The sequence below is a fragment of the Cucurbita pepo genome, chromosome LG05, assembly GCF_002806865.2.
Source record: "Cucurbita pepo subsp. pepo cultivar mu-cu-16 chromosome LG05, ASM280686v2, whole genome shotgun sequence".
NCBI lineage: Eukaryota > Viridiplantae > Streptophyta > Magnoliopsida > Cucurbitales > Cucurbitaceae > Cucurbita > Cucurbita pepo.
The window spans coordinates 2,139,999-2,161,249 of NC_036642.1; the positions used below are offsets into that span (position 1 = coordinate 2,139,999).

At 36.2% G+C, this 21,251-nt stretch overlaps 3 protein-coding genes and 1 long non-coding RNA gene across 13 annotated transcripts; 2 read left to right on the forward strand and 2 right to left on the reverse strand.

Moving 5' to 3' along the window:
- Positions 1-53: 53 nt before the first annotated feature.
- Positions 54-8,154, reverse strand: LOC111794947 (protein SPA1-RELATED 2-like). Of its 8 annotated transcripts, XM_023677164.1 has the most exons (11): positions 7,842-8,152; positions 7,057-7,217; positions 4,999-6,357; positions 4,580-4,737; positions 2,438-3,269; positions 1,962-2,108; positions 1,214-1,531; positions 1,035-1,094; positions 748-921; positions 624-678; positions 81-375 (listed from the first exon to the last, which is right to left on the reverse strand). In XM_023677164.1, exons 2-10 carry the CDS (start codon positions 7,174-7,176, stop codon positions 661-663), a joined length of 3,186 nt encoding a protein of 1,061 aa, XP_023532932.1. In that variant the 5' UTR covers positions 7,177-7,217; positions 7,842-8,152; the 3' UTR covers positions 81-375; positions 624-660. The 8 variants fall into 8 exon arrangements, 7 of the variants coding, with proteins under 7 accessions (XP_023532926.1, XP_023532927.1, XP_023532928.1 ...); XM_023677158.1 differs by lacking the exon at positions 624-678 and having other exon boundaries at positions 54-375; positions 7,842-8,154; XM_023677159.1 differs by lacking the exon at positions 624-678 and having other exon boundaries at positions 54-375; positions 7,828-8,154.
- Positions 8,155-9,708: 1,554 nt separating this feature from the next.
- Positions 9,709-13,022, forward strand: LOC111795547 (protein trichome birefringence-like 24). Of its 3 annotated transcripts, none has more exons than XM_023678038.1 (4): positions 9,709-9,868; positions 10,307-10,638; positions 11,053-11,330; positions 11,727-12,720. In XM_023678038.1, exons 2-4 carry the CDS (start codon positions 10,329-10,331, stop codon positions 12,498-12,500), a joined length of 1,362 nt encoding a protein of 453 aa, XP_023533806.1. In that variant the 5' UTR covers positions 9,709-9,868; positions 10,307-10,328; the 3' UTR covers positions 12,501-12,720. The 3 variants fall into 3 exon arrangements, with proteins under 3 accessions (XP_023533806.1, XP_023533805.1, XP_023533807.1); XM_023678037.1 differs by having other exon boundaries at positions 9,709-9,855; XM_023678039.1 differs by lacking the exon at positions 9,709-9,868 and adding an exon at positions 12,740-13,022 and having other exon boundaries at positions 9,904-10,638; positions 11,727-12,541.
- Positions 13,023-15,051: 2,029 nt separating this feature from the next.
- Positions 15,052-20,714, forward strand: LOC111795946 (P-loop NTPase domain-containing protein LPA1 homolog 2-like). Its single transcript, XM_023678591.1, has 8 exons — positions 15,052-15,337; positions 15,520-15,696; positions 16,760-17,064; positions 17,964-18,045; positions 18,217-18,633; positions 18,718-19,458; positions 19,721-19,831; positions 20,121-20,714. Exons 2-8 carry the CDS (start codon positions 15,550-15,552, stop codon positions 20,493-20,495), a joined length of 2,178 nt encoding a protein of 725 aa, XP_023534359.1. The 5' UTR covers positions 15,052-15,337; positions 15,520-15,549; the 3' UTR covers positions 20,496-20,714.
- On the reverse strand, positions 20,632-21,140 carry LOC111795947. The gene is made up of 2 exons (XR_002815270.1): positions 20,760-21,140; positions 20,632-20,669 (listed from the first exon to the last, which is right to left on the reverse strand). It is a non-coding gene; the product is annotated as an uncharacterized LOC111795947 (long non-coding RNA).
- Between the last annotated feature and the right edge of the window lie 111 nt (positions 21,141-21,251).

Below are 21,251 nucleotides of genomic sequence, written 5' to 3' on the forward strand. Positions count from 1 at the left end.
ATCCAGAATGTTGAACTAAAGAAAATAAATTTCACCATGGCATAAGAACAAGGTGAGAAAAATAAATGAAGCTAAAATTCATTAGTAAATATATGATCTGCAGTCCTCCATGCATAGATTTTCAGCACATATTTTAAAAGCCAAAAGTATAATTGGTATCCCATATCCATTCTGGGCGAATAAACACACAGGTCAAATGAACACTTAAGAAAGAGAAACGAGGTAAAGGGAAACTAATGAGTGTTCATTGGAAATCCTTCTCTTGAAATTAGAACAAATCTTTGGAATGCTCAAGGAGAAAATCATAGTCCAGAAGAGGAAGTGTTCAATCTCAATATGCAACCAATCTGCTTCTTTTGCAGCTTTTATAACTAGCTGTTGGGTAAAATTACAATCACGAAAAGAATCGAATAAATTATCGGTTAGAAGAAGTGTAGAGGCTTTAGACACATATTTCTTTTTAATATATACAGTCACTAAAAGATCTGAGGCAGCTTTTCAACCATATGATTCCATATAATGAATCAATAGCTCAACTTATATAACTTAATAAGAAGAGGGAGATTCGGTGGAAGAAGGGCAATAAGAGATGAAAATGAAAATAACTGTTACCATTCTTATACCTATTCTCAGAATTGGGCTTCAGATATTCTGTCAAATTCACGAGCTGTAAAGCGACTGAAGATGACCACAATGGTCAAGTTAATCTCAGAAAATGAGTTTTCACATTCAAACCATTTGCAGTACTTTTATACACCCACTTGAATTGGCTGCAACAACCATGTCGGATTTTCCTCTCCAGCATACACTCGAAACAAACTGTCCATTGTCGTCCTCGGTCTCTTTTCCAGAAACGGGGTCAATAGAACCAAACTTATAGGAAGTCATTGGCATGGGCAGAGATCTATGGTAAGCATATACCTGAAAAAGAGTTCAAAAATATGTAAACCATTAAAGAGATGTCGTCAGGGGAAGGAGTTTATTCCACTTGTTCTCAATAGCAATATTGTATCTGAGAAAGATAAAGAACATACTTCATTTGTTTCTGAACCACAAGCAATGTAGCTATCGGAAACAGATAGACCCACGAAATTCTAGCAATGGAGAAGATCAGAGAATTCAGTAAGTTGAAAAACAAATAGAATGAAGACGTGAGTTCTTTAAGCTTCGGTATATTCTTAATCCAGAAGGGGTCATAGAGAAAAGGAGAAACCTTTTCATTAGTGTGACCATTGAGAGTTAAACTGCAAGCATTGGTAGACAAGCCAGTAGGATTGGTTCTATTAAGATCCCATAGCTTCAACGTGTTGTCAGTGGATGCAGATACAAGGGTCTCCGAGTCCAAGAATTTCACATAGCTTACAGCTTTCTCATGGCCGCCCAATACACACCAGGGGGCTTTAGTATTTCGTAGATCGAAGCAATAGGTTCTGTAATCGGCAGATCCAAAAGCAAGCATATGAGTTGAGTGAGCAGAAAACTGAACGCAGCAGACATTTGCAATGTTCCTGATTGTACCCAAAGAGTTCTTCTGCAGTAAAAAATAATGCACAATGATCAAGTAGTTCGACGTCAACTAGATTTTATAAGTAACAAGTAGAGTGATAATGAAGTACCAAGTCCAAGTGTTCTAAAAAATAAAAACAGTGATTCTTTTTCAAACAAAGGATCTATCCTGAAGGAAAAAGATTACCCTAGAAGAGCTTAATTTGAACATTAATGATGATCTTAAAAAGAATGGAGCTCCTCATGTACAAACCATTTTAATAAAATAAAAAGATACTCTCACTTTCCAAATTATGAGCTTGGGCGTTGAATTGCAAATATGAATGTAAAGCAGCACGGGAAAGAAACGGAAAGAAAAATAATCCATGGGGTTTAAGAGAGGAGAATGGATGTGAGAGAGAGAGAGAGAGAGAGAGAGAGAGAGAGAGAGAGAGAGAGAGAGAGAGAGAGCATGCCTCACTAATGCTCCAAAGTTTTACAGCACAATCATCACTTCCACTGGCCAACTTTGTAGGATGCACTTTTGAAAAGTCAACAGACCACGCCCTCTTCTCATGTTCTTTGAATTGAGAAACCTCTTGACCAACAGTTGCATCCCATAGCTGGAAATCCATTCAAGAAAATGGAATTGTGAGTGATACCCAAAATCAAACAAAAAATAGATATAAGAACAAGAGTTAAAAAAATGGAGAAGTCTATATCTGACAGCACATACTGATCAGTATAAGCATTTTCAGATATTAAAACTAAGAAGAAAGTACTGGCAGAGAATCATGGGGGTTAAATCACTAAAACGAACAAGAAACTTCTATGGACCAACAACACTTCAGCCTTAAAATTCAACAAAATCCAATAGCCAAGGCATAACAAGAAAGAGACATAGGTCATGTCTTCGGAATTTCTATTTTTCGTAACCATGCAGGAAACATACCTTAACAACACCATCATAGTCAGTAGAAGCCAGATAGTTCCTGATGTAGCTATTCCAGCAAACACAGCTAAGCTTTGATCTATTAAACATTTCAACTGCGGGATAGTGAATATCTACTGAGTCGCTAAAGACTGAATTAAAGTCAAAAATCCTTATTTTCTTTGACACTCCAGCAGCAGCAAAATAGTCCTCGTCCCGATCAAAACTCAAGGAGCAGATTACATTTGAGGAACTGTTAAAATCACCACTTCTCAGTACCCCACGTACTTGAAACTTGCTATAACGAGAATACTTGCAAAACCCGTCAAAAAAGGCACCAAGACGATCACCATGAGTCCTTTCATCATCTTTTTGTGGTAGATAACAGTTTTCACGAGTTCTAAATAAATCTGTATCTGTCCGAACTGCTGAATCATTCTCAGAAGAGTCTACTTTTGATCTCATGGAAAAATAAGCACTTTCAAGCTGGATTATATTTTTTTCTATTCTCTCTTCATTGATATGTGATATTTTAGATACCACAGAGCGCACATCTGAATTCTGATATCCTCCATGAAACACGAAATCATCCCTTCCATCCACCGTACTAGACAAGCCAGATTTAACCAAGGGTTCCGTGGATCTGTGCCTTTTGTTGACTTCTTCAATATCTGATTCTAAATGCCGAATGTCCTCCGCCAACTTTGCGGCTTGTTTCTGCTTTTGTTCATTCATCGATGTGAGAAACTGCAATAATAACTCTGATTCAGCATCTTCCTCATCAATAGATGTTGAAAGCTCTACTGGCGGAGAATTTGTCATTCCATTAATTAGTTCTGATTGTAAAATTTCCCTGGTCATCCAGAAATTTCAAAAAATCAGGTTATGTTACATATATGAACAATTAATCGATAACACAAACAAAGAAACCAGTTAACCACCAGTAGAGGTAACCAAACGATATTATTAGAAATCCACTTAAATTACTTTTTCCATTCAAGTATTTTTTTTTTTTTTTTTTTTTTCCCATTCAATTTCATTTCCACACCTTAAATTTTGTTCCTATACTTCATTTCTAACAATGGTTCTTACCATCGACAGCTGATGTTACTTTTGACAAAAAATTTCCACAGCACTGCCAACAACCTTAAACCATCATAAAGTACACAATCCAATCCGCCCTCTTTCCCCTTTTACTTTCCTCCACCAGCATTAGTAAATTAGAAAATTTGGCCTAATTCTGAATCCATCTGGACCCCAATACATTCAAAATTCTTACTGTCTATCTACACTCTAATTTGTGCAATCACTGCCAGGTCACTAATTAAAATATTAGCCTTAATAGATAACCCATCAGAAAACTGTCACCCATCACATCTTGATAAACTTCCTGTCACAACCACAATCTGTAAACCTTCATTAATGATTGGAATGAACTACAGGGATGAAACTGAAATAATGGTCAAAGAATATGGACAAAATTTTTAAATTATGCAACAAATTATCAGCGAGCACCAAATGAATCAGATGCTAAATGAGAATCCATGAGTTGTGAAAACAAAAAACCTCTAATCCCCTGACCTGAAATAAACTTTTATTGTCCTCTTTTACACAAGGTTGAAACAATATACTCAATTTTCAGGTCAAAGTGTAAATAAAAATCCCACCTCAAGAACCAATAATCTGATAGAACACAATAGATTAAAAAGAAATGATTGGCATAGACACAAAACTTCATCTCTTCTCAAATAGTTTCTCATTAATGAATGAATATTTGTTGCTTGGGGTTAGAAAGATCGAGTTGGATGTAACAAAAAATATACAACTTCACAGATATTCAAAAATCAGAACCAAAAGGACAATTAGAGGAATAATGATCATGCTTGTCAAAAGAGAGTGACAACCCAAATTAATGCATTTGAGTAATTATATATGATCTAAGATATGTCAACATGTCCTTACCTAGATTGCATGTCAATGTGATAACTGACAAGCTTCCAGCGCATCTACACTTCGTATGATCTATTAATCCCTTTTCAGCCAAAACGACTAATACTAAATCATGAATGACAGTCTTAAACGAGTAAGCATTTAGATTTAACATCTAATGTTCATTCAAACACTAAGATTGGTGATCTGGGAAAGACTACAGTTCATTATTACCTTGTTGTCGGACGAGATGCAGGTTCAGGATGAAGTAGCCAAAGACAAAACCCAACTTCCTTCAAATTATCTGCTAGGAAGTTAGGAGGAAGAATCCTATCACGCAAATTTGACATTGCAGCAGCAAGTGTGCCATCAGATTCAAACTTTCCAAGTAACTGAAAGAAATAAAGTACTTTAAGGGTCACTTTCAGGGCCGCTACAAAGTAATAAGGCAGGAAACGACACCCACCCCCCCTCAAATTTTTGCTTTAAAAAAAAAAAGAGAGAAAGATGGGTGGAGAATAATTGGCTAAACTTGACAGAAGAGCATTGATCAAATAGCGTATACAAAAATTAGAAGCATATTAAACATTTTATGAATGGATGAAAAAAGTCTCAACTTCTTCCTATCAATTAAACAAAAACTATCTTCTCACCTCAAAAAGAAGAACACCAAGTGAGAATATATTTGATTTAGCTGAGAAGCATCCTGCATTTAGTTCCTCTGGACTTGCATACCAATTCTCTTCCAATTGGTCACTTGTTGGAGTCTGGGCTGAATCATATGCACAATGGCCAGCAGGCATGCTCCAAACCCCCCGTTCCGTAAAACGTTCATCATAATTTTCCAAATCATTCATATTGCAGTCCCTTGTGTTTGCAGTCTCAAGATTGACACAAGATTTTAAAGGAAAATGAGAGTGCCGGGCCATAAGACTTGTATTTTGGATATCTTTTTGCTTTTTTGGAGATACACCAAATGACAGAAAGTTCCCTTGTTCTAATGGCCTTTTCCGAGTCGGACGGCTATCTGAACATTGACTATCTATAACCATTAGACTTTCAGGCATTTTCCCTTGAATAAAAGATCCAAAGTACCTCACCTGATTTGTTGTCAATATCCTGAAAGAAGATGGTCGTAAGTCATGCAAGAAAACCCCCCGAGCATGAGCACGATCCACCAGTTCAACTATGCGCCTAAATATATACAAGCATTTAGTTTTATTTACTTTTTCGTGGGGAACTTTAAGCCATTCTCTTAGATTAATACCATCTAAAGCAGAACTCTGACGTTTACGCTCAGATTTCTTATACGTAGAGGGCATGACAGCTTTAGCATCATGCCGTAATGATGAGTCAGATGCCAATGTAATGCCCCCAGCATTCCTTGCAGTCTTAGGGTTTCTATGTTCAACACTAAAGCCCTCCAGAGGAACAGCTCTTCGAATGATACCCTTGCCTTTCAAGGTATTTTTAACAAAATATTCAGGAAACCCCGATTTTGATAGAATCTTGGTCCGAATGCTGCCAAGAGCATCACCACCCTTATTGTCAATAGCCTTCAATTCTTCCAATTCCTCTCCACAATCATTACGATTGGCTCCTCCAACAAAAGACTCCGGAAAAGATGAGTACCCACCATTCTCCAAGCCAGTGATTACTGCCTGACCAATATTCTTGTAAGAAGTATCGCCAAATGAACTCCCACTTCCTGAACCACTTGCCAGCTGGTAAAGATGCTGCCACGGACTATGCCCAGAAAGCAGTCGTGCTCTATTGTTTGATGGACCAATAATTGCTAAATTGGAACCACTTTGATTTTTCACAGTTAGTTCTTCAACCATTACGCCAGCATCATCCATACAGTGAGGACTGCACTCTGGTTGATCAGATAATTTCACATTGTTCTTACACCTATTCAGATTCTTACCCTCTAAAATGTCAGTAAATTCATGAGGATAATCCTGTGAATAGCCACCGTCAATGGGCATAAGCATTTCTTGTGATTCAACCATGTTGATATTTTCAGGTTTCAGTGAATACTCATTCTCTTGAGCATCTTGCCTAACCTTATTTTGGACATGCGCATCCTCTGTCACATCCAATAGCGTCATTTCCTCACTCATTTCTTCCATTCTCTCCAGACTAACTTCATTCTTTCACGTACTTGATTTCCCTGTTAGCACGACACAACTCTCTAAGTCAAATATCACAAATAGAATACCAAAACCTGAGAACCAATTTTTTTCAGTTCTTGAAAACTTCAGAACAACAATAATCCTCTTTAAGAAAAGAACGGTAGTTGGAAACTACAAACACAACTAACAGATTCCAAGATATGGAAAATTTCTGAAACATAGGCCATTCAAAACCGTTGAGCAGCAGAAGCAGGAAACTCAAGGTTAAAGGTACAGATGTCAAAGAAGTGCAATTGAATTCATTTATAAAATAGAACTAAAACGACTTCCCATTAACACGCGGAACAGAGAACAGAAAACCCAAAGCATCAGTTAAGAATGGGAATTAAACTATCCACTCCCAAGCTTAATCATTACGAACAGGAACTTCAAAACAAAAATGATCAATAAACAACCCAATTCAGTATAAATAAAATCAAGTCCCCCCAGAAAAAACTGATTCAATAAAAGAGAGTAGAACAAGGATTGGAAATATACATTAAAAAAANGCATAAGCATTTCTTGTGATTCAACCATGTTGATATTTTCAGGTTTCAGTGAATACTCATTCTCTTGAGCATCTTGCCTAACCTTATTTTGGACATGCGCATCCTCTGTCACATCCAATAGCGTCATTTCCTCACTCATTTCTTCCATTCTCTCCAGACTAACTTCATTCTTTCACGTACTTGATTTCCCTGTTAGCACGACACAACTCTCTAAGTCAAATATCACAAATAGAATACCAAAACCTGAGAACCAATTTTTTTCAGTTCTTGAAAACTTCAGAACAACAATAATCCTCTTTAAGAAAAGAACGGTAGTTGGAAACTACAAACACAACTAACAGATTCCAAGATATGGAAAATTTCTGAAACATAGGCCATTCAAAACCGTTGAGCAGCAGAAGCAGGAAACTCAAGGTTAAAGGTACAGATGTCAAAGAAGTGCAATTGAATTCATTTATAAAATAGAACTAAAACGACTTCCCATTAACACGCGGAACAGAGAACAGAAAACCCAAAGCATCAGTTAAGAATGGGAATTAAACTATCCACTCCCAAGCTTAATCATTACGAACAGGAACTTCAAAACAAAAATGATCAATAAACAACCCAATTCAGTATAAATAAAATCAAGTCCCCCCAGAAAAAACTGATTCAATAAAAGAGAGTAGAACAAGGATTGGAAATATACATTAAAAAAAAAAAATCCAATAGCGATCCATCTGGAGGATAAGAATAAAATTCAATTCAAATAAAGAAATTAACAATCCGAAACTCGGATATAGCCTCAATAATTACCTACCGATAAGAACTCACCTCCAACCTGCTCCCGAGCACGAATACTCTGCATCTATTAAAACGAAAACAGAAAATCCGCAATATAAAAACTGCCACCTCCATCCACAAATCATCTTCACTTTCCCAGCAGGGAAACAATATGAATTCCCCACCAGAAAGTTGAATTAACAAGCTACTTCAACAATTATCCGACGGAGCTGAGAACCAGACCAAAATAACAAAAATCCAGAGCATAAACAAGTAATTGAGCAGAGCAAAAACCCTAGAAAGCACAGAGGAGGGAAAAAAAAAAAAAAAACCCGGCAGAAATAGAAATAGAAATAGAAATAGAGAGAGATACTGTGACACAACAGCTGATACAAAGCCTAATAACAAAATATCTTTTTGCCTCGCTTTCTCATCCTCAACAAAATATAAATAAATAAATAAATTCTTCTATTTTTGTTTTTTCATTTTCTTCCTTATAAATTTGTAATTAAATTTCCTCTCCTCTAAATATATATATATATATATATATATATATATATAACATCCCAAAGGGATCAGGTTTTCCTCACGGGCAATTTTGTATGGGTACAAATTTTTAATTAAAAATTAAAGTTATAGATTAACGAAAACTATATGATATTATTTATTTGTTATGATAGTCTTTTGTTGTCGTAAACTATAATGAAATCAATTTCATTGTTACGCTTCCCGAAGTATACTGAAAACTATAGGATAAGAAATAGTATTAATATATGTAATATGAATAAATAAATAATCCAGCTTTGAGGTTTAGGAGATTTAAACGATAGGTGGTGGTGATGCCACGTCGATTAGACAAGGTAGGGCCCCGGAGACGTGGCCAACTCATCGAAGCGACGTAGATTTGAGAGGAGAAGTGAAGGAACACGTGGTAGTCATCCAATGGTTGGATCTCTGTGACTATACTTTTCTCATTTTCTTTTGTATAAAATATAACAATATAGGATATTAATTATTATTATATTAATATGGTTATTTCCTCCTTAGCTTGGTTTTTTTTTTTTTTTTTTAATGTTAGATTAAATAATATTTACTTTTTTCTTTAAATGGTTTTAGTCATATAACTAGCTAATCAACAATGATAAATTAACGTTTTTCAGATTATTTATCGAAATCAACCGATTAAATCAAATCGAGATAAAATTAAATTATGATTTTCTTTTACAAAAAAATTTAATACAATTCAATCAATAAAAAAAATAGTCGTATTTTCAATATTTTAAAGTGCACGTTTGTGAGACCTTAATCAGAATGTATAGGGAAAAGATAAAGAAGTATCGTTAATTTCTTCATGCTCGTTCCAAGTTCGAATTACCATTTGTACAAATAAGAACCCCGTTTGTTACATGATTAAAGGCCAATGGGTCAATTCCTTGACTATAACGTGAGGTATTGTTTCCAAGACTTTCTTGGACCAGCACCCGAGACCAGTCATAATCTGGAAAAGTAAAGCTCCATTTAGTGATCATATTTCACGATCTATGAATTTTCAGTTCACTGGAAACATTCTACATCGTAATCATGAAACCATTCATACTCGAGTACCTTAATCTTATCTTAGCTCTCTTGTTTATGCTCGTAGAGATATTGACCGAAGAACATAGATATTATAATGAAATGCAAGACACGGTCGAGTTGTTTTATCTTGAATTAAACAGAAATTTAAAATAATTATAATTATTTCATCTTTAATATGCTCGGTCTTCATGGTCGAAATATTTAATCTAAAGATTTCTCCCTCTAACTCCATTGATTCACAGAATTGAGATCTTGGTAACCATGTATTTGTAAGATAAAGAACAAAGAACAAAAAAAAAAAAGAAAAAAAAAGTGAATTATTTAGAGGAAGAAAAAGGAAAACAAAATAATTTTCACGAATTTTCGTGATGAAGCGAAGGCACCGACTCCCAGAAAAAGTCCTCACCATTCCCCGCAGAGATTTGTACCTTTTCGCCATATCAAAATAGGGCCAATTTGGAAGATAAGACGACTGAAACTGGCGGAGGTATTTATTTCAAGTGGGTCGGAATCATAATTTTCATTAGCTGTAATTCCATATTTTAATCGTGTTAATGTGCCATTTTGATGATCTTATGATTTGATTACTCTAACCCAAAATTATTAGCGAATTAATATATTGATTTCTTTTTCCTTTTAGCTTGTTTGTGCAACTGGGTAGCTCCTCTTTTATTCGTATCATCTCTCTCAATCATTAATGGCTCAATTAGTTTCTGTTTCGCCTTCACTTTCTTCTGCACTAGGTTGAATTAGAACGACCTAAGTTTATCTTTCTTGGTTTTTTTGGCTTTACCCTTTTGTTACAACGACAAAATTTGGAGCGGGGAGCTTGGATCTAGATGCGTTTTAATGGAATCGCCCTGATTTACAGTATTGGGTTTTGGATTTTAGCTTCGGCTTGATACGGTTTTGAACTGGGCATTGCGATTTTGTTACAGGGACAAAGTGGGGAAGAGGAAGATGAAGTTCAATTGGAAGCTGCCGTTTCCTTTTAAACGCAATCATGTATTGATTTTGAAGCTCGTTCTTCCTATTCTCTTACTGGGAATTGCTTTTCGATTCCTCTTTGCTAGTTCCGGTGACATTCCGGCGGTTTTAGAAACCCCTTTAACAGAGAGAACGGCGCCGCCGACGATTTTGGAAAGCCCTTTAACTGAGCAGAATGACGTTCCTGAGATTTTGGAAACTCCTTTGTCTAAGAAGACTGAGGATTTGCAGGCGACGATGCCACTGGAATCTCCGGAGGTTGAAGATCAGACACCACGTGATGGTAATGAACTGATGCTCTCTTTTGTGCTATTGTTCTTATTCTTTACAAATCACCCTCTCAAAATGCTTGGATTAGGATCGAAAATTCATAACTATTTGCTCTTCTTGAATTATAGTGTTAATCAAAATATGGGGTTTCTCTTTTTCTGTGTGGTGCTGAAGTTTTACTACCGTAGTGTTCTTTAAAATTGATACTCAATGTGGGATTACTCTGTTGTTAAGCAATGAGTTGCTTCTCTACTTATTTTTCCTGTTCATAATCTGTATAGAACTGTACTGTGCATACTTAGATAACGAAGTGTTAAACTCTTGGTTGAATTGAACTTGNTTTCCTGTTCATAATCTGTATAGAACTGTACTGTGCATTCTTAGATAACGAAGTGTTAAACTCTTGGTTGAATTGAACTTGGAGCAGGGAAGTGTAATCTATTTGTTGGGGAGTGGATCCCAAATCCATCAGGTCCTGTGTACAATAACGAGAGCTGCCCCCATATTGAAGCTCATCAAAATTGTATGAAGAATGGGCGGCCAGATACAGAATACCTATACTGGAGATGGAAGCCACGTGATTGCGAACTATCGAAGTTCGATCCACAACGATTTCTTGAGGCGATGAGGGATAAAAAATGGGCGTTGATCGGAGATTCTATATCTCGGAACCATGTTCAATCATTGCTGTGCATGCTTTCAACGGTATGTAATCATATGCCAATACTAAATTGAAAGTAGGGAGGGTTATCTGTTGATTGGACTTGACTGTCGACTTTATGCTTACCTTGTATTCCATAGATACGTTCTTGTTATACCATCCCTTCATAGAACAAAGCCAATCTCAGAAAATCATTCAAGCCTTTTCAATGTATAGCTCCATGACTTGATATCATATTTTGGTGAGTTCTTTAAGGATCTTGTGTGGGCGTTCTTGTGACTGGACAAATAGCTGTGTTGAGTCTTTTAGTGCTGGTAGCTCCTTTTCTTTTGGGCTTGTTGGTCTAGACATCCTTGTGTTGAATTTTAGTCGTTTCGTGTAGCTGTTTGATAAAGAATGGATTCTGCATCTTAATCAGCTGGCTGTATACTCATTCTCAGGTGGAAGTAGCAGTTCATATCTACCATGATGAAGGATACAAGTCTAGAAAATGGAGGTTTCCATCATACAACTTCACTGTTTCAGTTATTTGGTCACCTTTTCTTGCAGAAGCTGCTATATTTGAAGATTATAATGGTGTATCAACATCTGAAGTTGAGCTGCATCTCGACAAACTCGATAAGAAATGGATCGACGAGTTCCACGAACAAGACTACATGATAATTTCTAGTGGGAAATGGTTTGTGAAATCTGCACTATACTATGAGAATAACAAAGTGCTGGGCTGCCATTCTTGCCCAAAAAGGAATTGTACAGAGTTAGGTATTGATTTCGCGTATCGCAGATCACTCCGGTCTGCATTAAACTTTATTGTAGCATCCAAGCATAAAGGTATGATATTTATGAGAACATCAACCCCTGATCACTTCGAAAACGGGGAGTGGTCTAGCGGAGGAACGTGCGATCAAAGGGCACCTATAAAAGAAGGCGAGATTGGACTGAAAGAACTGACCAAGATTCTGCGACACGTCGAGTTGGAAGAGTTCAAGAAAGCAGAAGTAAAAGCATCTCGAAATGGGATGAATCTTAAGCTTCTTGACCTCACCCAGCTTTCATTGTTGAGGCCTGATGGGCATCCAGGCTCATACAGAGAGTTCCAACCATTTGCACATGACAAAAATGCAAAGGTGCAGAAAGATTGCTTGCATTGGTGCCTACCCGGACCGATTGATGCTTGGAACGACGTGATCATGGAGATGATGTTTAACGAATAATAAACTTCACCACGTCGAGCATGAGATTTTGCTACAAAAAGGTTCGCTCTTGAATTTCTCTTATTGTAGGTAATGCCATCGAGGGCATCTTCTGCAGATTGTTGGTTGTTCATCTCTATCTGTATTAAAACATAGCCATTTGGATGAGTTGATTGATTAGTTACACATTTCTTGTCCTAGCTTGAGAATTAAAATGGACTGAGATTCATTGTTGCTTCTACTTCTTATGATTGAATCAGGCAAGCAGATCTTTGTAACTATAGTTCGAATGCACCGTTCGAGTTCATCGATCGTAGGATCAATTTTGTTCTGTGGTCCTATCATAGAACATTGGGAATCTTTTTGCAGAATTTAGACTCCAGTCAACAAACACAAAAGAATCTTGATTGAATGTGATAACTTTGTTCTTTGCAAATCAAAAAAGTCTTCCATTCTTGATTGGAGCTTCTTTGCTTTTGTGGAGGGAAAGAATGGAAATTGTGAAGTGGGTTCTTTTTCTTTAATTGAACCACAGATTATTCAGCTTTTTTGATCGTTTGTGGAGACAGGAAGTATAATTAAATTTTGAATAAGGTCTTTACATGTTCCTAAGCCTTTTTCTCCCTTCAAAATGAGCCCTATTTCCTCTCTTCCGATTTACGTAATAAGGTAGAACCTCACTCGGGTGGCCTCCTTTTCGACCTTCGGATGAGGGGTACCCAATCAAGGCTGCCATCCTCATCCTCGTGGCTCGAAGAGAGTCTAGAGTCAGGTATACGCTGGTTTGATAAGCTAAGAAAAAATAATTCAATCAGGCAAAGTAGGAGTCAAACTAGCACACCAAGGAGGAATCCCTTACTTGTTCGGTTGGTGAATGTAGTATAGTACGAGATAATGATGAATTTTGTGAACGATAACAGGACAGTTATTGGGTTGGAGAGGGGATTTGTGTGCTTGATGGTCATGGAGATGGTGAAATTGGAGTGTCTGTCAACACCTTTTACCTAAAGATGTATAAGTAAAAGGGCCGAATTTGAAATTATGCCAAAAAAAAAAAAAAATAATATGAATGTCTAATTAAGGCCTGAAATGTTAAAAAAAAAAATTAAGGTTTTAATATATATAAAATAAAATTTTTAAATTTGATTGGTCAATTAAATTTTTAAAGTAATTTTTAAAATTTAAAGTTATATCTAGTAGATTCTTGACATAGTAAATAATACAAAACTCTTTATGACATCTAAAAGAATATTTGAGAATGAAATAACTGTCTTTAGTATTACATAGAAATGTTATCAAAATTTCATGTAAATAAAACACTTTAATAATTTTATTACGTTATTTAATTTTTATTCCTATACCTTAAATTTTTTTTTTAATTTTGTAATAAATCTAAATAATTATACTCAAATGAATGATTTTAATAAAATTATATAAAGTTTCAATTACAATAAAATACCTTAAATTTGAATTTAATTTTCATTCAAGTATATTATAAATAATATTAATTTTTAAAAAAGATTTTGAGTTTGTTTAGCTATTAATGTTAATAACAATTCCCAAATAAATGATTTTGATAAAATTATACAACTCATCCAATTGAAGAATTAATTATATACGTTGTAACTAAAAAATCAAATAATATGTATAGTGGAGTAAATGAAAATATTATTACAATAAATTGTAAAATAGTAAAAAAGAGAAAAAAGATAAATAATTTTTTCTTAATTTGGAGGAAAAATTATTTTCTTTTAATTCATAAGGTTTTAAAAACTTCACTTATTTTTTTTAAGGATTATATTAAAGTCTATATAAAAAACACGCGTGATAATTATTGTCAGAGTACAGAATATATATCATTGTAATATCGTTATTGATGCATTAGACGTCAATCAGCTATATGCCAAATCGCATAATAATTTCTAATCAATGAATAATGATTTTTCTTTATAAAATTTAAACGTTTTATTTTTTATTTATTTATTGAGTTTGGAGTAAACAATTTGGATTTTTTAAAATTATTTTATATAGGATTGGAAGATTATATATATCATACCAAAAATAGAAAGTTGAATTTGTGCTTATTTTGACTGTGTTGGTTTAATTTATTTATATTCCCAGATGAGTGAAAATAAATGTCCCATAAACAAAACGATAAAAAGGAATAAAAACTGGAGAATCTAATTCTTTAACACTAAAAAAATTACAATTTTGTTTCTTACTTTCTATTTTTGTTTCAAATTTTTAATTAAAAAAATCTATTTATTTTAGGTTACTCAAATAAGAAATAAGAACGTTACTACAATAAAAAGAAATTAAAAAGAAATTAATTTCTTTGTTTTTTTTTTTTTTGAAAGCGAATTTTCATCATGTTTAAATTAAATGTTTTGGCGTTATGTACACAGAAGGAGGAGTCGGGGACGACGTTATCGTTGAAGCGAAGTTGTTGGATTTTGTATATTCCAATATTACCCCGGGTTTTGGTTCGGAATTACGTGTATACCGGAGCCTTTGATTTTCCTTTTATAATCTCCGGTTGTTTTGTTTGTAAGTGTCTGGGAGTGAGGGGAATGGGAATAGGGTTGCAAAACCAAAGGAAATGGGGTATTAAATGGGAATTAGAATTAGGAGGCGAATTGGGTAATTTCAGTTGGAAGTCGCCCTCCAAAAAGGACTCGTGGAGGCTGGGTCTGTGCGCTGCGTGGAAGACAGGTGACACGGCAATGACCGCAACAATGAATAGAGCTTCTCCTTCTTGTTTATGGAGGATCTTCAACTTCAACCCTCGCCTCAATCCTACTTCTTCTTCCTTTTGATTTCCAACACACTTCTGAGATCTGTTTGATTATCGATTTCAGGTTCACGATCCACATTGCATCTGTTCTTCATTCTCTATCGTTCTTGTTCGTGTTTTGATTTGAATTGTGTTTTTTCGTGGTGTATTCCGCCCTTTGTAGGACAATGCTCAATGTCGTGGTTGTCTGTTCATCTTTTGAATTATTGGTTTTTTGTTTTGAGTTGTTGGTTGGTTGATGTGTAGATAATTGGCTTGGCTTGGCTTCTTACGTACATGGCGGACGTCGCTAAGGTGTTGTATGTTGTGATTTTGGATCATGAAGAACAAGAAAAGGAGGAGAAGGAGTCGTTCCGGTATACTCGCCCCGTTTTGCAAAGCACTCTGCAGCTTATGGGTTGCAAAGCACGACATGCTTTCAAGGTGCTTCATCTTTAACGCCTTTTTTTCTCTACATCTTCTCAATTTAAGATTGTTTGTGTTATATTGCCAACTGGTTTTCGTTTTCCTTCGCCATTGCGTTCTTTCTTAGGCGTATGGTCAAATATTTCCGTATCTGAATTCTAGTTGTGGATGTTGGATCTGCCTTTTCTTTTTCTGATATTGTGACATGCATATCTGTTTCCTTCCTTTTGCTTTTATTATTTTTTCAAAACCTGCGAGAGCAACCTGTTTCGATTGGCTATGCATTTTTTTGTGTCATGCATTTCTATCTGGTGAAGTAGTCAATTTTGCGTTATGTTTGTAGAATTTTATGAAGTATAGATTTCCGCTATCTTGTTCTTCTTCAATTATGTTTATTTCTCTCTGTCTTTCCTTTGTCCCTTGAGCTTCTTGTCCTTTTGTATGCTTTAATTGTGAATTACCGTTTCTATTTTGTACTCAATTGCCGCTGCTGGGTTTTGAGCTTCACATACCGGTCTTTTTCAATGTCTTGACCATTCTCAAAAATGGTCTATTTTCGATCTCCTATTCCAATTCTCTCTTGCATGTACGAGTGCATTGTCATTATGTGGCGTACAAGTTTATGCTTTTTAGTTTGGGAGCTTGGATGTTTACCATTATGCATAGATGAACCTGAGGAATTATGTGGCGTTCTAAGTTGTTTTAATCTCATCCATCCTCTTCTATCAATGCCATTTGTCTACTCCAAATAAACTGATGGATATTTTAACATTTTTTGAACTGATGAGTGTGATGGAGAACATACAATGCCTTGTATACAATTGTATGTGGTCGACTTTCCAGCTTCATCCAAGATTTACAAATTCGAGAGAGATGTTTGTGAGTTGGGAGCCGCAAGTTATCATAATTTTTACTCCTACTTTCATGAAATTCTCGGTGGAAAAATAATAGTTGAAAATAACGAGTACTTCTGTTATTGGTAACACATCAAACAATGAATTCGATTCATTATTTAAATTTCAATTCCAAGCATTGTAAACTCTAGATTGATATATTTTTTTTCCTGTGATTACATGATTAGATAAGCCAAAGGGCTTTTGAGTTGATGCGGAAAGGTCATGGTGTGCTTCCTGAAGGGTCTGGGACAAGATTTTCTGAAAAAGAATGTGTTAATAATTGGGACGTGCGTTTTGCTGAAACTGAGGTTTGGAAACCTCTGAAATCATGTAAAGATGGTGAAAATAAAAACATTCCGTTTGAGCTATATAAAAGGCGCACAACTCTGATTGTAAGAAGAGCAAACTTCTTAGATGTTGTATGCAAAGCGCTGGCAGAATACAAGTATGTGAGTCCCAACCAGAGGGCTGACTTGCTTTTAGCGTGCAGGTAAACTCATAAATGATATGAGTCTTCGGATAGAGTCCCCATTATGTTCAACTGTTTTTCTTATTTGTTTTAAACCTACTTTTGTTTTTTCCACAACTTTGTACTTCTGTGGTTTAGTCATGTGCAGTTTAACTTCAAGCTGCCTTTTACAAGGATGAGTTTTGGGATAATCTTCATGCCAGAAAGTTTTTATGTTGATCTGAGTATTGTTAGATTTACACCTAGTCTATCTGATGCAAGTAGTCGGTGTATTTGACACTTGAAATATTTAAAGTACTTTATCTTATGCAATATTTTTCACCTTGGTATCTATAATACCACTTCAAATGGTTGCTTCAAAATGTATTCTAAGGATGCCATCTTAGTTAAAAGAACTGTTCACGACCTTATATTGTATTAATAGGTCATTTATCCTGTCCTGCTTGTTTTGTGCTCCACTAGGTTCTAAATGAACCCTAGTAACTAGTACAGCTGGTCTATCTTGTGGGAGCTTTGAGGAGAGAAATTTATGGGAAATTTGAGGGAGAGAAAGTAGTATTTTCTACCTTTGAAAAGAGACTGCTGCTGCTGTTTGTAATCTTGTAGAATTCTCGGTTCCTTATTCGGTCTCCATACAAAAAATATCTGGGTTTTCTCTGATCTGAATCAAAATACGAACACTTGAGACAATTCATAGGTTTCATGGAGTAAATTTTGCGTCTTTTGTTATTGTTTGGGAGATGGGTAGTCTTGCTAATTCATTATATTTGTTTCTGCTTAGGTTTATTATTGCTATTCTTTGGATCTTTGAATAAGATTTGGGGCTGCCTGCAAGTTTGTTAAGCACTATTATTATATTTTCTCTGTGATGCTTGTATAGCTGATTTGTATTTCTTCGTAACAATAATTTCTTGTCACAGAATCCGAGAAAGGAAGGAATCTGTAACTGTACTATTATGTGGTACTAGTGGCTGCGGCAAATCTACTTTGTCTGCCCTGCTGGTATGTCCTTGCAGCCACCTTAATCTTTAGTGACAAAAGTGTGTTGCATTATTCAGAGGCTTTTACAGTTGTTTTTGCCAACAGTTAACTGCAATGAATGAGTTGTAGTTGAAGGTATATTTTGGTTAAGAATGTTTTTAACTTAGGTATACTGCATTTTTTCTCTGACAGGGTAGCAGGTTAGGCATTACGACAGTAATATCAACCGACTCAATTCGCCACATGATGAGGAGTTTTGTAGATGAGAAACAAAATCCTCTGCTCTGGGCTTCAACTTACCATGCTGGGGAGTATTTGGATCCAGTAGCAGTTGCTGAGGCTAAGGCGAAAAGAAAAGCAAAAAAGTTGGCAGGAAATACTCATTCATATCTGAAGGATGAAGTACTGGAGAGTTCATCCATTGGAAGACTTGATGGCCAACCATCAGACCGTTGCACTGAGTTCATCAGTCAAAAGCAGATGGCTGTTGAAGGATACAAGGCACAGAGTGAGATGGTGATCGACAGTCTTGATAGGCTGATTACTGCATGGGAAGAGCGGAAAGAATCAGTTGTTGTTGAGGGTGTTCACTTAAGCCTAAACTTTGTGGTGTGTAATCTAAGTAGTCTTTTCTTCCCTATCTATGTAGATTTTATATTCTTCTTGACATTTATTTTGATGCTGCTTTTGCAGATGGGGCTTATGAAGAAGCATCCATCAATTGTACCATTCATGATTTACATCACCAATGAAGACAAACACTTGGAAAGATTTGCAGTGAGAGCAAAATATATGACACTTGACCCAGCTAAGAACAAATATGTGAAGTATATACGTAATATTAGGACAATTCAAGAATATTTATGCAAGAGGGCTGATAAGCATCTTATCCCTAAAATAAACAATACCAATGTTGACAAGAGTGTAGCTGCTATCCATGCAACAGTATTTAGCTGCCTTCGCAGGCGTGAATCTGGCGAACAGCTATATGATCCTGTGCGGAATACTGTTCCTGTTATTGACGAGGAATACAGGAACCAGTGTGCTGCCAACTCATTGAGCTCCAAGTGCATGTTCCAACTCATCCAGAGGAAAGGTTCCTCTAGGAATCTGATGGCTATGGTTAATACTGATGGATCTGTGGCTAAGGCTTGGCCTGTTGATACAATTGGTGATACAAATGGGAAGCGTTTATTAGACCCGTGGGCTGAGAATGGAGTGGGGATTCCAATGTACGGTCCATTGCAGATTGATAAAGCTGAACCTGTTAATCTTCAATTTGGTTTCTATGGCATCAGTGCTTGGCCCACTGATGCTGGTGGGACTAGCCGTGCAGGGAGTGTTGATGAATCCAGGGCGGATGGGACTGATACTAGTAAATACCTTTCTTCTTGCTGCAGCTCTCCAAGGTTTTCCGATGGACCTTCCAAGGAGGTAGTTTTGGAAATGATTTTAATTTTCTGAAAAACTCGTTAGGTAATTTTTTATTTTGTTTAGAAGTGCATTTCCTCTCAATTCTTTTTCTTCCCGACGCACAGTACACAGTAGTTGTGGAAATTTAAAATCTAACATTCAAGCCGTATATGTGCTCTGTATATTTCCTTTAATTTTATTTTCTTCCCATCATATCTCTTTGGTGGTAGTCGGTAGAATGCCAATTTCTGCTTAGATTTGATGGTCCGTTATTCCCTTTCAGCTTAAGGAAGATATCTCAGTGCATGGGAGTGATGAAGAGGCTGATGATCCTCAAGAGCTTGGCAGCGATGAAGATTTTAGTGAAGATGGTGACATTGAGATTCATGAGGAGGTATTATCTAGTTCTGCGTACAAGAAATATTGTTAAATATGCTTCATAGCAGTCCTCTGCACTGAGTTGAGTTATCCAAGGGGACTGTTCTTGCTTCATGAGTATTCAATATAATTTGTTTAACAATGTCATGCACTTTATACCTTGTTTTGGCATCGGTTCATATTTATCAATGTTGGTTAGTATTCTGCTTCATACTTCAGAAGAATTCCTGCAAGGATCAGTATGGATTACTGAAAGATCTGAATTTGAAAATTTTACGTGAGTATTTTATTCTTTTGGCCCACAGGAAGGCTCGGTTGATGAAGAGTCGACAAAATCAGATGAAGAATATGATGATCTGGCAATGCTGGACATGAACGATGGTTCCTGGTCGGGTGGTGATGACAATGAGTATATGGAAAAGGCTGGATCTGTTTCTAAGGGGCCAACGAGTGCTCGGGCAGTTGATAAGTATCGCCAGAACCTAGACCACTTCCTGCGCTCTAAAAGTGAGTCATCTAAGTCACTCTGCTTATATTCTTCTCACATGAAGGAGAAAGAAAGGAATGTACGAACTTCTGGTTCTTTGAAAATGAAAAAACGTTCCCTTAGCATTCCAGCCGTGAGAAAGCAAGGTTCAGCCATCGATGGTCCCATACTATCTGGAGCACCTCAGGTGTAGCTCAAGAATTTTGCATAGCTTTTAGTTTTTTGTTTCTTTATTGTTCTCTCGATGATCTCGTCTTTACTGGAATTAGCTTAAGACTATGCGGGTATAAACACACCGCACCCCTGGGTTTAAAAAATGTACAGAGTGGTGCTCCTTGTAATGGACTTGCTTCGTGTTGTAGCGTTCCTTTTGAGTATGTATACATATATCCAGATCTATATTAGGTACAAATGACTATACTGCTTAAAACAAAAGGCTAATGTATATAGAAGTTACCTGGGCTGCCATTGACCTCCTCAGGACCTGTAGCTTGGTGCTTGTGGCTGCTGAGTCGTTGCATAACAACTGAGGAAGTAGTGGTTAAAATCCAGATGAGTGCTCAAGAGCCAGGGACTCCCAGCTTTTAGGATCCGGGAACAGCCATCTTTCTGGCGAGAGAATTTTGGTAACGACGTCCTTGCTCTGGCATCTTTTGATTCTAATTCCATTTCACATTGACATCACATTCTGGGTATCTATTATTTTTCACGTTGTTTCTTGTTCTCACCACTTGGCATTTAACTTAATCGGGTCTTGTAGTCCCACATCTTTCTCATATGTCACAACCATACAGGCAGAGGGGGTGGTCCATCTTATCTACTGAATTAAATTGCATGTTTCCACATCGGGATTAACAGTTTTGTAGGATTCGTTGGAACATATACTTTTTTATATAGCCCAGTTGCTAAATAATTTCTCATTTGATGCATGAATTTTCTGTTTAGTTTC